A 14,793-nucleotide genomic window follows, 5' to 3' on the forward strand; every position below is an offset into this window, starting at 1 on the left:
CAAGCGAATACTCGAGTATTCGGACGCCATGTTTTTTTTGATTTTTTTTTTTTTTTTTGATTTTTTTTTTTTTTTTTTTGATTTTTTATTTTTTTTTGATTTTTTTTTTGATTTTTTTTTTTTTTTTTTGCCACCACCATACCACTGGAGCAGTATCCCAGTTCTGTCGCCGAAAACGCATGCAATTTTACTTTGAGTTGCAGTTGAAAAAAAAAAAAAAAAAAAAATTGCCGAATATTCGGGTACGAGAAATCGTACCCGAGTAGTTGTCAACCGTGCGGGTACTCGAGCATTCGACTACCCTGCACAGCCTTAACAAATACTTCATCATTTTTACAACATAGACAGTCAAAATATATCATAATATATCAAATACCCCAAGCAATCAGCTTTTGTCAGTTTTTGTGTATGAATGATATAAAGACAATAAATAATTTCTATTTTCTATATACTACATGTATTCTGGCTGACAAGCACATATTATTGCTTTTTCATGTCTCAATGGCGAGCTAAGGACACATGATAACAAATGTTGGTTGGTTTTCTAGCATGGACAGTAAACATAAATAGATCAACTACATCTGTTTCTGAAATAGCATTCAAATCAGCATATTTAGACACTTTATATATAAAAATTAACCCCTTTGACGGAACCTTATCTGAGAATCATAATTATTAGTGACGAATGCAGATATTCTAAAGCACATGGGTTGCTTCTACCTGAACATGGGTAAATCAGAAATCATAAGAATTCTAGAAAGATATTTTTCAAGGTAGTCATAGATTCATTTTTGATAAATTACAAAGATATGTCATATACAGTATAACCTGTTTTAGCGACCATCTGAATAGAAAGACCACCTGCCTGTAAAGACCACATTTTCTGATTCCCTTAAAAAAAATATGTAGTTTCTCATCGAAAAATGTAGGTAAATGAATTGACAATGAAACTGTACATAAAGAACACCTGCCCATACAGACTACTTTTCTTGCCTCCTTTGAGAGGATTAATAGAAGGTTAACTATATTTTTACATGAACAGTGTCTCAAATAATTATATATAACGCTTTCACCAAAAAAATGGAATATACCTGCCAGAAACCTTTATCAGTGCACTTGCACTTGTTCAATATGTGGTCATTATTGAATAAATCACATTTTCTAATAAGCAGGTTGATGAGAAGTAATTATAGTGAGGGAAGAAACCATTGTTTTGAAAGAAAAATATTTCCAGCCAATGTCTGTCATAATCTGAAATAAACTATGGTTGTGCATGAAATGACATCCTAAAGTCAATTTCCATAGCTTTATGTCTATGGCTCTTGGAGTGTCTGGCTCTATTTGTATCTTCTACAGCAACGGCTTTCTTACGTTCATTCTTTTTTTTCTTTGGTCTTTTCACAGCACTGGTATCAAAGGGTTTAAAATGTGTAATTCTGGGCCTCACATCACTGTCTGCCGAGCCCAAACCTTCGCGATCTCTCTTCAAGATTGTCTTGACCGGGAACTTTTGTCCTTCACCTTCCTTTCCAAGCCCCTTCTCTTTGTCCCAACCTTCGTGAAGCATCATCTGAAAACCGCGGTTGGATTCAGGGAGGTGGTAGTGGGTCGGCCGAGGGCCATGGCCGCAGCTGAACAGATGAGCGGTGGAGTGCCGATGGGTCCGAATCTCGTCCTTAAAGTCAGACTCACACTTTTCGCACCAGATAGGTTGTCGACCTCGAGAACAACCCTCAATGTTCCTTGTTCGACGATCAAAACAACTCTCTTTCCTCTCCATCTGCTCTAGCGCTTCCACGACTTCATCATGGCCTGCTCTTTGTGCCAACTCGAGAACAGTCTGCCCCTGCTTGTTTCTGTGTGTCAGCCCTGCAGGATGTTTTCTTCCAAGGTACTTCACCACATCTACATGGCCACTGTACGCAGCACACATCAGTGCATTCCACCCAAACCGATCAGCGTTGTCCAAGTTGCTGTTCCCTTCTTTGACAATTTTCCTGATTTCGCTAAGATTTCCCTCTTGGCAGAGCCTAAGTAACAGGTGAATACCTTGTTCACTTCTGGGTTTATGCACTGAATTTGTCAAGCTGTTAGTCCTGGGAGAATCAGAAGCAGGAAGCTTTGATTTGGATGATTTATATTTCACTTGTTTATTCCCGGTTTCAGGTTTCTTTTGGCAGTAACGATCACCATCATCCTCTAATGTACTATCAGATGACTTCTTCTGACTTGATGGAGATTCAGCAATAAGACTCTCATAAAATTCCCTTGCTTCCTTTCCCGCAATTTCCTGCTTTCCTTTGATTTCTTGATCATATGACCTCCTTGCCTGCAGAGATTCCAAGTTCTTTTTCTTTGCTTTCACAAAATCCACTGGTTTCACTTTCCCCAGATACGCCATGGTTGGTCAAGTGTCATCATCTGTATCATGAAGAAAAAAAAGAAAGAAGAGAAATACAAGATCAACATCAGGTGCAGTAGATCTAAATGTACATGGTTTATTATAACCAAACGATTGATCACATGGGATACAGTTATGGTAACCTAAGTGCACTAAACTTACTAAAGATACAGTAAATTTTCAATTAAAAAAAAATCAAATTAGTTGGTAGACGTACAGACAATGGTAGAAAAGAAGATTTTGTTTCCCACTCATTGAAGACTATGGCAATGACATAGGAAAGGAAGTAACACATAAACTAAAACTTTAGTTTAGGAAAATCTATTCAGACCTAGTTAGACAGGAATAACTTTAGTTTCAATACTGCCGTTGTCTGTCCTCATGCTGGCAGACGGCAGTGCAATAGTAGTGACAGTTGTCAATGCCTGTTGCCAGTGAGTGACTGCATTGTCATGATGCTTTGAACTAATGATAATGTCCGCGCACCTTTCTTTAAAATGAAACGTAATATATTGTCGTCTTTTCAATTTATTCCGTTTATTCAGTTTTATTGTTTCATATTTCACATAGGTCTACATTTCGAAATAATTTCACAAAGTAAGTGGAGCAAATAAACATGAATTCTATTAACAGAGACAAAAAACAGAAAGTAAGTACCGGTACCTATTATTACTATCATTAGGCTCATGTGAATTGTTGAATGTATTATACTAAAAGACTGAACTAAAAAAGAAGAGTGATTGTTCATGGCAACAGACTACGTATTAATACATAGCCTGCTGCCATGAAATCACGCTGCACGCTGGCCCTGTGTATGTTATCGTGTGATCGCATTGTATTATAGTGTGATCGTGTTATTCACTCAATGACGTAACCTAACCTGCATGTACCAGTAACCTAAAAAAACGACTTGGAAAAGAAGAAAACTGCTCAAACATTTCAGCCTTTATACACGGTAATAGTAGATATAGAGAATTATAAGGGGGAAAATGTTTATTATAGGCTTATAGCACGTTTGTGTCCTTCTTATTCTTGTACTTTTTACACAGGGCCTCCATTTAACATCTTATCCTAGGGAAGGGGTGTTTTCCACTTAACATAGCCTGCAACTATGAAACAACGGCAGGGGCACGTTAACACACAATGCAGGCTTCAGTCATTCGCCTGGGTGGGATTCGAACTCGAGATGTTTGATTCGACAGGCAGATGCTTTACCGACTGAGCCAACTCGCCTTCCCCAGCTGCAGTCACCAACATTCTCTCTTCTCTCCTCTTGCATGCGGTCCATCCAAGCAAACACTCTGACATTGCATAGAACATCATATCACACAAACTTCAAACAGCGTAATCAAAAGTCAAAACAACTAGATCTACACTACAGACAGATCTAGACTACTAGAGTCTACACATAAAATGAATGAAATATTGGCAATTTCGTGAAATAAGCCACCGGCCACCGCGGCCGCGCACACCGCTCATTCACGTTATTAACATTGTGGCAGTTCATTGCGTGTAAACAGGCTCAGCTCAGTAGTTGGAATTCCACTTCTATTCCCCATTCAAAGGCAAGTGATGACCACTGGCTCATTTCATGAGAAGGCTAAATGTTCATGACATACCTCAACATATCAATTAGCATTCAAATAATCTTACTTACCTATCAAATTATTTCACTTTCACTATAAATTAGAATCTAGTTCTTTGGCTCTGCTCTCGATTTCGTAAACGTTTATCAATCTCGGTAGCATATATTGGCACCAAGATTAACGGCGATATGAATATTCATTATTCCCTACGTCACAGACGTGCGGCGTGCGTACTCTGTCATATACACATGTATTCAGTACATGAGTACGTTCGTAAGCATTAGGTCATGTACATTGCTCCGGAATGAAGAGAATCATTATAAAGGACGAATTACTCCGTGAAGCCAAGTACAAGCAGGGAATTGAAAATAGCAAACGTTCCTCGGAGCGGCTATACACTCCCTAATCTAGCTAGTTTTGTAATGATAGTTTATTTAGGATAATGGACATTTAGTAGGCCTATTGTTTAGTTGTTAAATAACATCACTCAGTGTGATTTGATTCGAGATATATCTCATTAATAAAACAGTATAAAGGCTGTATGAGTCTCGAACGAACCATATCGCCACTAATCTTGGTGCCAACACCGTTAAACTATGCTCCAAATTTAGTAATACATTTTGTGTGCCCTATAATGACCCGGGGTTGGATTATTTAGGAGAACAGAAGATTGATATTGTTAAGTTGTTTCATAACATCACTCAGTTTGATTTGATTCGAGATATATCTCATTAATAAAACAGTATAAAGGCTGTATGAGTCTCGAACGAACCATCGCCACTAATCTTGGTGCCAACACCGTTGATCTATGCTCCTAATTTAGTAATACATTTTGTGTGCCCTACGAAAGACCCGGGGTTGAATTATCTGGGAGAACGGAAGATTGATATTGTTAAGTTGTTCCATAAAATCATTCAGTTTCATTTGATTCGAGATATATCTCATTAATAAAACAGTATAAAGGCTCTATGAGTCTCCAAGAACGATCGCCACTAATCTTGGTGCCAACACCGTTAATCTATGCTCCAAATTTAGTAATACATTTTGTGTGCCCTATAATGACCCGGGGTTGGATTATTTAGGAGAACAGAAGATTGATATTGTTAAGTTGTTTCATAACATCACTCAGTTTGATTTGATTCGAGATATATCTCATTAATAAAACAGTATAAAGGCTCTATGAGTCTCACACGAACGATCGCACTAATCTTGGTGCCAACACCGTTAATCTATGCTCCAAATTTAGTAATACATTTTGTGTGCCCTATAATGACCGGGGTTGGATTATTTAGGAGAACAGAAGATTGATATTGTTAAGTTGTTTCATAACATCACTCAGTTTGATTTGATTCGAGATATATCTCATTAATAAAACAGTATAAAGGCTCTATGAGTCTCACACGAACGATCGCCACTAATCTTGGTGCCAACACCGTTAATCTATGCTCCAAATTTAGTAATACATTTTGTGTGCCCTATAATGACCCGGGGTTGGATTATTTAGGAGAACAGAAGATTGATATTGTTAAGTTGTTTCATAACATCACTCAGTTTGATTTGATTCGAGATAATCCCATTAATAAAACAGTATAAAGGCTGTATGAGTCTCGAACGAACCATCGCCACTAATCTTGGTGCCAACACCGTTAATCTATGCTCCAAATTTAGTAATACATTTTGTGTGCCCTATAAAGACCCGGGGTTGGATTATTTAGGAGAACAGAAGATTGATATTGTTAAGTTGTTTCATAACATCTCTCAGTTTGATTTGATTCGAGATATATTTCATTAATAAAACAGTATAAAGGCTCTATGAGTCTCGAACGAACCATCGCCACTAATCTTGGTGCCAACACCGTTAAACCATGCTCCAAATTTAGTGATACATTTTGTGTGCCCTATAATGACCCGGGGTTGGATTATTTAGGAGAACAGAAGATTGATATTGTTAAGTTGTTTCATAACATCACTCAGTTTGATTTGATTCGAGATATATCTCATTAATAAAACAGTATAAAGGCTCTATGAGTCTCACACGAACGATCGCCACTAATCTTGGTGCCAACACCGTTAATCTATGCTCCAAATTTAGTAATACATTTTGTGTGCCCTATAATGACCCGGGGTTGGATTATTTAGGAGAACAGAAGATTGATATTGTTAAGTTGTTTCATAACATCACTCAGTTTGATTTGATTCGAGATATATCTCATTAATAAAACAGTATAAAGGCTGTATGAGTCTCGGACGAACCATCGCCACTAATCTTGGTGCCAACACCGTTAAACCATGCTCCAAATTTAGTAATACATTTTGTATGCCCTATAAAGACCCGGGGCTGGATTGTGTAGGAGAACGGATGATTGATATTGTAAAGTTGTTCCATAATATCACTCAGTTCGATTTAATTAGAGATATACCTCATTAATAAAATATATATATATATAAAAGCTATAGTCTCAAACTAACTTACCTGTACACCATTAAACTTGGTGCCAACACCATTAAACCATGCTCCAAATTTAGTAATACGTTTTGTGTGTCTGCAAAGACCCGGGGTTGGATTATTTAGGAGAACGGAATATTCCTATATTGTTAAGTTGCTCTATAACACAGGCGCGGTTCCAGGGGGGGGGCAGCGCCCCCCCCCCCGCAAAAATAAAGAGAGAGAGAGAGAGAGAGAGAAAGGAAAAGAAGGACAGGGAAAGAGGAGAGAAAGGGAAAGAAAGAAGAGGAAGAAGACAAGAAAAGGGGGAAGAAGGAGATTGGGGGGGGGGGGACCGAAATGGCCTTGCCTTCCAGGCTGTTGCCTCCCCGCCCCCCCCCCCCCCCCAATCAAAAAAAAATATGAGCGAAGGAAGGAAAGGGAAGGGAAGAAAGGAAAAGAGGAGATAAAGGGAAGGGAAATAAAAGAGGAAGAAGAAAAGAAAAGAAGGAGGAGATCAGTTTTCCTGCCAATAAGTTGTGGTTCGGGGGGGGGGGGTTATTTCTAATTCCATAACGGTGACTTACAAATGTTGCTAAAATGACATCATTTTCCGAGATTGTTCCTCACTTTTTATTAAATTATACTTTTTTATGCGTTTGTTGGAAAATGACATATTCCGAAAATTACAGTCAGGCAAGAAAAATATGCTTATTGAGATGCCTACATGTCGGGGCCCGCGGAACGGTCGGGATCGGGAGCCTCGAGCTCCCTCGCCCTCCACCTCTTTTTTGAAAAAGTATATTAAAGAGAGCAAGAAATAAAGAATAGTGAACTGCCAGTGTCACAGAAAAAACGAGGTATCAAAATATGCTCATCTGACCGTGATTAAATGCCTAAACCCCCCGAACTTTCGGGGTCTCTACCCTCTGGATTCCACCTAGGGCCCAAAGGTCGGCCCTTAAATGCTCATCTGACGGTAATTTAATGCCTAAAACCACTGGAAATTCTTGGGGCTTCGCCCCCTTTACCCCAAGCCAAATAGTGTCCTGCAAATGTCACAAAATAATAAGGTATCAAACATTGCTAACCTGACCGTAATAAAACGCCTAAAACCCCTGAGCCTACGGGGGCTCTGGCCCTGAACCAAACCAAGGGCCCTAAGGCGGGCCCCTGAATGCTTATCTGACGGTAATTAAACACCTAAAACCCCTGAGTTTCCGAGGGCTCTGCCCCTAGACCCAACCAAGGGCCTTAAGGCGGGCCCCTTGATACTCATTTAATTTAATGCCTAAAACCCTTGAGCTTCCGGGGCCTCGCCCCCTGAACTCCACGACAATTGGTGATCTGCCAGTGTCACAATAAGTCCCCCCCCCCCCCAAAGAAAAAAGAGAGGAGAAAAGGGAAGAGGTCATAGGAAGAAAAAGGAGCAGACAAAAAAACAATTTTGAAATTCAGACAAGGATTAAGAGTCCAGAACGGTACACAAATCGTCTTCTTTCTTTAATGATTTAATGAAACGTCAAAGCTTCCGCGCTTCGCGTATGAGGGAGGGGAAACTCGCCCCTCCCTGCATCCCCCCCCCCCCCAGGGAACGCGCTCTGTAAGTGATTCGCACGCATCGCGTGCTCCGACCCCCCTAAAATAAAATCCTAGCTACGCGCTTGCCTGACCGTAATTAAACGCCTAAAACCCTGAGCTTCCGGGGGCTCCGCCCCCTGGACCCCACGCAATTAGTGACCTTGCCAGTGTCAAAAATAAGGTATAAAAATATGCTCATTTGACCGTAATTTAATGCCTTAAACCCCTGAGCCTCCGGGGGCTTAAGGTGTGCCCCTGAATGCTTATCTGACCGTTATAAAATGACTCAAATCCCTGAGTTTCATGGGGCTCAGCAAGTAAGTTTTGAAAAAGAACAAAAACGAGTAATCCAATTGTATCGGCAATTGTGGTATTGCGAATGTCATCAAATATGTTTTTTCCTTTTAACACAATAATTGTTTTGCAACTCAATTTAGGCCTGACTAAATATATACTTTTTCGTCAGGCCACAGACAAGTTATTTTATCATATAACTGATTAACATTTGAAGTTTTCCTACACTAGTGCCTGGCCGCAGTGGCGGATCCAGGGGGCCCGGGCGCCCTCCCCTGGGGAAAAAAGAAGGAAAAAAAAGAAGGGAAAAAAAAAGAAGGAAAAAAAAGGAGGAAAAAAAAAAGAAGGGAAAAAAAAGAAGGAAAAAAAAGGGGGAAAAAAGGAGGACAAAAAAAGAAAGAGAAAGAGAAAAGGAAAAGAAGGGAAAGAGGAGAGAAAGGGAAAGAAAGAAGAGGAAGAAGAAAAGAAAAGGGGAAGAAGTGATCGGGGGGGGGACGAAAGAGCCTCGCCTCCCCCTCTCCCCCCCCCCCAATCAAAAAAATAAGAGAGAAGGAAGGAAATAGAAAGAAGGGGGTATCAGTTGCAATTTTTCCGCCAACAAGTTGTGCATCGGGGCGGGGATGGGGCAAAATGCCCTTGCCTCCCCTGCCCCGCTAAAAAAAAGAGAGAAAGAAGGAAAAGGAAAAAAGGAGAGCTAAAAGGGACCGAAAAAAGCTGAAAAGAAGGGGAAATAGATCATTTGCAGTTAATCCCGCCAACAACATGTGGAGAAGGGTGGGGGCCGAAATGACCTTACCTCCCCCTCGCCCCCCCCCCCCATCAAATCTTACAGAAAGAGAAGGAAGAGAATGGAAAGGGAAAGAAGAGAGAAAGGGAAAGAAAAAAAGAGAAATAAGAAAGGTAAGGGAGATCAGTTGCGATTTTTCCGCCAACAAAGAGTAGATCGGGGGGGGGGGGGGAACTGGCGTATTGATCGAGGAGGGGGCTCGGGGGAAATAAAATTTAAACGTGGTTTATTTCTAATTCCATAACGGTGGTTTACAAATAATGCTGAAATGACATAATTTTCCGAGATTTGTCCTCATTCTTTAGTAAATTATACTTTTGTATGTGTTTGTAAATTAACAGCCAGGCAAGAAATATGCTTCTTAAGATGCCTACATGTCAGGGCCCGCTGAACGGCGGGGATCGGGAGCCTCCAGCCCCCCCCCCCCCCACAATTTTTTTTTTGGAAAAGCATTTTAAAGAGAAATAGAAAGAAAGAGAGCAAGAAAGAAAAAATAGTTAACTATCAGTGTCACAACAAAATAAGGTATCAAAAAATTGCTCATCTGACCGTAATTAGACGCCTAAAACCCCTGAGCTTCCGGGGGCTCTGTCCCCGGGACCCAACCAAGGGCCTTTGGGCAGGCCCCTTGATACTCACCTGACCACAATTTAGTGCCTAAAACCCCTGAGCTTCCGGGGGCTCTGTCCCCGGGACCCAACCAAGGGCACTTGGGCAGGCCCCTTGCCTACTCATCTGACCAAAATTTAGTGCCTAAAACCCTTAATCTTCTGGGGGCTCCGCCCGCTTGACCTCACGCCATTCAGTGTCCTGCCAGTGTCACAAATAAAGTATAAAAATATGTTCATCTGACCGTAATCAAATGCCTAAAACCCCGAGCTTCCAGGGGCTCTGCCCCTAGACCCTACTGGATGCTAATCTGACGGCAATGTAATGCCTAAAACCCCTGAGCTTCTTGGGGCTCCGCTCGCTGGACCTCACGCAAATCAGTGTCCTGCCAGTTTCACAAATAAGGTATAAAAATTATGTTCATCTGACCGTAATCAAATGCCTGAAACCCCTGAGATTCAGGGGTTTCCGCACTCTCGACCCCACCAGGGGCCCTGAGGCGGGCCCCTGAATACTTATCTGACCGTAATTTGCCTTCAACCCATGAGTTTCCGGGGGCGGACAAGGTATCAAAATCGTCTTGTTTCTCTAATAATTGAATTAAATGTCAAAGCTTCCGCGCTTGGCGCAGGAGGTTTGGATTAAGAGTCGGGAACGGTACAACAAATCGTCTTCTTTCTCTAAAGATTTAATGAAACGTAAAAGCTTCCGCGCTTCGCGCGCGCGGATAGGAGGGGGGGGGGGGGAACTGAATTCAGACGAGGATTAAGAGTCGAAAACGGTACAACGAATGGTCTTCTTTCTCTAATGATTTAATGAAATGTACAAGCTTCCGCGCTTCGCGCGGGAGGGGGGGGGGGGACTGAAAACAAACGAGGATTAAGAGTCGAAAACTGTAATCAGAAGAGCAGGCGCGTACGGAGGGGGGGGGGATTTGGGGTTGAACCTCCCCCTGTTCGGTTTTTTGTTATGTGTGTATCTTGGAGCAACCCCCCCCCCTTTTAAATTATTTTTTTTAATTATGCCAATGGCTATCCTAAAAAAGGTGACCTCAACACCCCCCCCCCCCCTACGGAACAAAATGTCAAATTTTCGAATTTCGAGACCCCCAAAAAGTGTCCTCTTACCCCCCCCCCCCGCTTCCTCTTTTTTGTTCCCTTTTAGCTCTCCTCTTTCCCTTCCCCTTTTCCCCCTTCTTTTTTGGCGGTGGGGGAGGGGGGGGGGAAGAGGCAAGGGCCTTTTGCCCCCCCCCCCCGGATCCACAACTTGTTGGCGGAAAAAATAGTAACTGATATTCCCCTTCTTTTCTTATCTTCTTCCTCTTTTTTTTTCCTTTCCGTTATCTCCTCTTTTCCTTTTTGCTTTCCCTTTCCTTCTTCTCTCTTTTTGTTTTGCTGGGAGGGGGAAGTGGAAGCAACATCATGGGAGGCAAGGCCCATTTCGGCCCCCCTCCCCCTGATCTCTTTCTTCCCCTCCCCCTTTTTCTTTTCTTTTTCCTCTTCTTTCTTTTCCTTTCTCTCCTCTTTCCCTTTCACATCTTTTTTTCTCTCTCTCTCTCTCTCTCTCTCTCTCTTTCTCTCTTTATTTTCTCCTCTTTAGAGACTTTTACACCATTATTAAGAGACATAATGCGCAATCAAATCAAAATGAGTGATGTTATCGAACAACTTCTCAATATCAATCTTCCATTCTCTTAAATGATCCTGGGAAGCCTCGGTCTTTATAGACACACAAAATGTATAACCAAATGTGGAGCATAGTTTAATGGTGTTGGCACAAAGTTTAGTGGCGATGGTTCGTTTGAGACTTGTACAGCGTTTATACTGTTTTATTAATGAGAAAGATCTCGAATCAAATCAAACTGAGTGATGTTATGGAACAACTTTACAATATCAATCATCCGTTCTCCTACACAATCCAGCCCCGGGTCTTTATAGGGCATACAAAATGTATTACTAAATTTGGAGCATGGTTTAACGGTGTTGGCACCAAGATTAGTGGCGATGGTTCGTCCGAGACTCATACAGCCTTTATACTGTTTTATTAATGAGATATATCTCGAATCAAATCAAACTGAGTGATGTTATGAAACAACTTAACAATATCAATCTTCTGTTCTCCTAAATAATCCAAACCCGGGTCTTTATAGGGCACACAAAATGTTATACTAAATTTGGAGCATGGTTTAACGGTGTTGGCACCAAGATTAGTGGCGATGGTTCGTTCGAGACTCATACAGCCTTTATACTGTTTTATTAATGAGATATATCTCGAATCAAATCAAACTGAATGATGTTATGAAACAACAATATCAATCTTCCATTCTCCTAAAGAATCCAACCCTGCATGGGTCTTTAGCATATAGGGCACTCAATTTGGAGCGATAGTTTAACGGTGTTGGCACCAAGATTAGTGGCGATCGTTCTTGGAGACTCCTTTATACTGTTTTATTAATGAGATATATCTCGAATCAAATCAAACTGAGTGATGTTATGAAACAACTTAACAATATCAATCTTCTGTTCTCCTAAATAATCACCCCGGGTCATTATAGGGCACACAAAATGTATTACTAAATTTGGAGCATAGATTAACGGTGTTGGCACCAAGATTAGTGGCGATGGTTCGTTCGAGACTCATACAGCCTTTATACTGTTTTATTAATGAGATATATCTCGAATCAAATCACACTGAGTGATGTTATGAAACAACAATATCAATCTTCCATTCTCCTAAAGAATCCAACCCTGCATGGGTCTTTAGCATATAGGACACAAAAAAGGTAGTACTAAATTTGGAGCATAGTTTAACGGTGTTGGCACCAAGATTAGTGGCGATCGTTCTTGGAGACTCCTTTATACTGTTTTATTAATGAGATATATCTCGAATCAAATCAAACTGAGTGATGTTATGAAACAACTTAACAATATCAATCTTCTGTTCTCCTAAATAATCACCCCGGGTCATTATAGGGCACACAAAATGTATTACTAAATTTGGAGCATATATAGATCAACGGTGTTGGCACCAAGATTAGTGGCGATCGTTCTTGGAGACTCATAGAGCCTTTATACTGTTTTATTAATGAAATATATCTCGAATCAAATCAAACTGAGAGATGTTATGAAACAACTTAACAATATCAATCTTCTGTTCTCCTAAATAATCCAACCCCGGGTCATTATAGGGCACACAAAATGTATTACTAAATTTGGAGCATAGATTAACGGTGTTGGCACCAAGATTAGTGGCGATGGTTCGTCCGAGACTCATACAGCCTTTATACTGTTTTATTAATGAGATATATCTCGAATCAAATCAAACTGAGTGATTTTATTGAACAACTAAACAGTAGGCCTACTAAATGTCCATTTTCCTATAAACTGTCATTACAAAACTAGCTAGATTAGGGATTGTATAGCCGCTCCGAGGAACGTTTGCTATTTCAATTCCCTGCTTGTACTTGGCTTCACGGAGTAATTCGTCCTTTATAATGATTCTCTTCATTCCGGAGCATGTATGTAGTAATGCTTGCGAACGTACTCTTGTACTAGTACAGTACATGTACCTGTGTAGATCCATAGACAGAGTACGCGCGCCGCACGTCTGTGACGTAGGGAATAATGAATATTCATATCGCCGTTAATCTTGGTGCCAATATATGCTACCATCAATCTCAGCTGTGACTCAATTATGGAACGCTATACGCGCCAGAAAGTCGCAACGTACGATTTTTTTATATTTTTGTATTATTTAATTATTAATTATTTAATAACTATTTTATAATTTTAGGGGGTGGGATGGGGTAAATACCATAATATAGTCCAAGTATGTAGAAAGGGTACATATGATTTTAATCAATTGAGATAGATGTATTTCAAGTAATTCCATTTTATTAGTTGAACATCAACATTTTGTTGAGTGGCATCCATAAAGCTATATACTCTGGTGGCATCCTATAATTTAAAATTCGTTAATTGATTTATAAGCGGGTGGGAAAATTATATTTGTCTACGACCGGGGCATTTGTCAAAATGTACTTCTATAAAAGGCCTAGAAATGTCAAAATATGGTAATTCTTGGTGCTGATAAAGCTGCTGTTGATGCTGATGAAATGATAACTCTAGGAAGAGGAGGAGGTGGAGGATCGAGGGAGAAAAAAGGTTTGGGCGGCAGAAAAAAAATGATCTGCATCACCACCACTCTTACAATTACATGCAGGCCCCATGGATCGTCTTTCAAAGTGGGGGGGGGGGGGGGGGGGGGTTATGATCAGGTAGAGCAAAGTAAGCGAAGCAAGTGGAGCGTAAATTGGCAAAGCTCTGGCGGGGGTCAAGAAGCAGAGCCCCATATATTAACGGGCATAAAGCTCAGGAGATAGAGGCATTCAAAATCTTTCTCGAAATAAAGGGCCTTTTTTAAAAATTTCAAAATTTTGAATAACGGACCCATGTTTGAGTATATTTTTGTTAAAAATGGGACCCATGTTTGAGTATATTTTTGTTAAAAATGGGACCCATGTTTAGGGATTTTTTGTGAGAAATGATCCATTTGAGCGGCACATGCACCCTTTGGGCACACCCCTGTATGTCTCAATATGTGAGACACCCCCCCCCCCTCCACCCTGGGTAATTAAGGCATTTAAATACGGTCAGATGAGCATCTGGAGGGGTCCAGGGGCAGAGGGGAAAAATCATGCCATTTTGGCAACATTTGTAGATCACTGGTATCGAATTAGAAATCAAACATTATTGGTACTGATGATGAATCAATGATGAAGACCCGGCCCCCCCCCCCCCCCCCCCCCCCCCACTCAGGGGTCGGAATGACCGCATGCGTGTTGCCAAAATGTCCGGTAAAGGGGTACTTTTCGTGCGACAAAGTCCGGCCCGAGAATTGTAAAAAAAGGGGTGTATTTGACTTTTCACCTGGAGATTTCTTTAAAAAGAGGGTGTTTTTTTCTTTTTTTCTCTCATCTCTTTGGACTCCTGAAAAATTATTCCGAATTTAGGGGGTACATTGAGCATTTTTCCTGATTTAGGGGGTCTCCAAGGCAGGAAAAGCCAGCAAAAAGCCCGCGAAAGGGGGGTTCGAAAATGTTGGCAGTCCT

The 14,793-nt window shown here is 40.9% G+C and overlaps 1 protein-coding gene across 1 annotated transcript; it reads right to left on the reverse strand.

Annotated features, from left to right (window-relative positions):
* Positions 1–1,248: 1,248 nt before the first annotated feature.
* On the reverse strand, positions 1,249–4,139 carry LOC115918602 (G patch domain and ankyrin repeat-containing protein 1-like). The gene is made up of 2 exons (XM_030984718.1): positions 4,059–4,139; positions 1,249–2,421 (listed from the first exon to the last, which is right to left on the reverse strand). Exon 2 carries the CDS (start codon positions 2,399–2,401, stop codon positions 1,262–1,264), a length of 1,140 nt encoding a protein of 379 aa, XP_030840578.1. The 5' UTR covers positions 2,402–2,421; positions 4,059–4,139; the 3' UTR covers positions 1,249–1,261.
* Positions 4,140–14,793: the final 10,654 nt, after the last annotated feature.

The sequence above is a fragment of the Strongylocentrotus purpuratus genome, unplaced genomic scaffold, assembly GCF_000002235.5.
Source record: "Strongylocentrotus purpuratus isolate Spur 01 unplaced genomic scaffold, Spur_5.0 spur5_scaffold_14, whole genome shotgun sequence".
Classification (NCBI taxonomy): domain Eukaryota; kingdom Metazoa; phylum Echinodermata; class Echinoidea; order Camarodonta; family Strongylocentrotidae; genus Strongylocentrotus; species Strongylocentrotus purpuratus.

What these genes read in the sequence shown, in the direction of transcription:
- LOC115918602 (XM_030984718.1), bottom strand. Translation starts at nt 2,401, where the DNA reads ATGGCGTATCTGGGGAAAGTGAAACCAGTGGATTTTGTGAAAGCAAAG.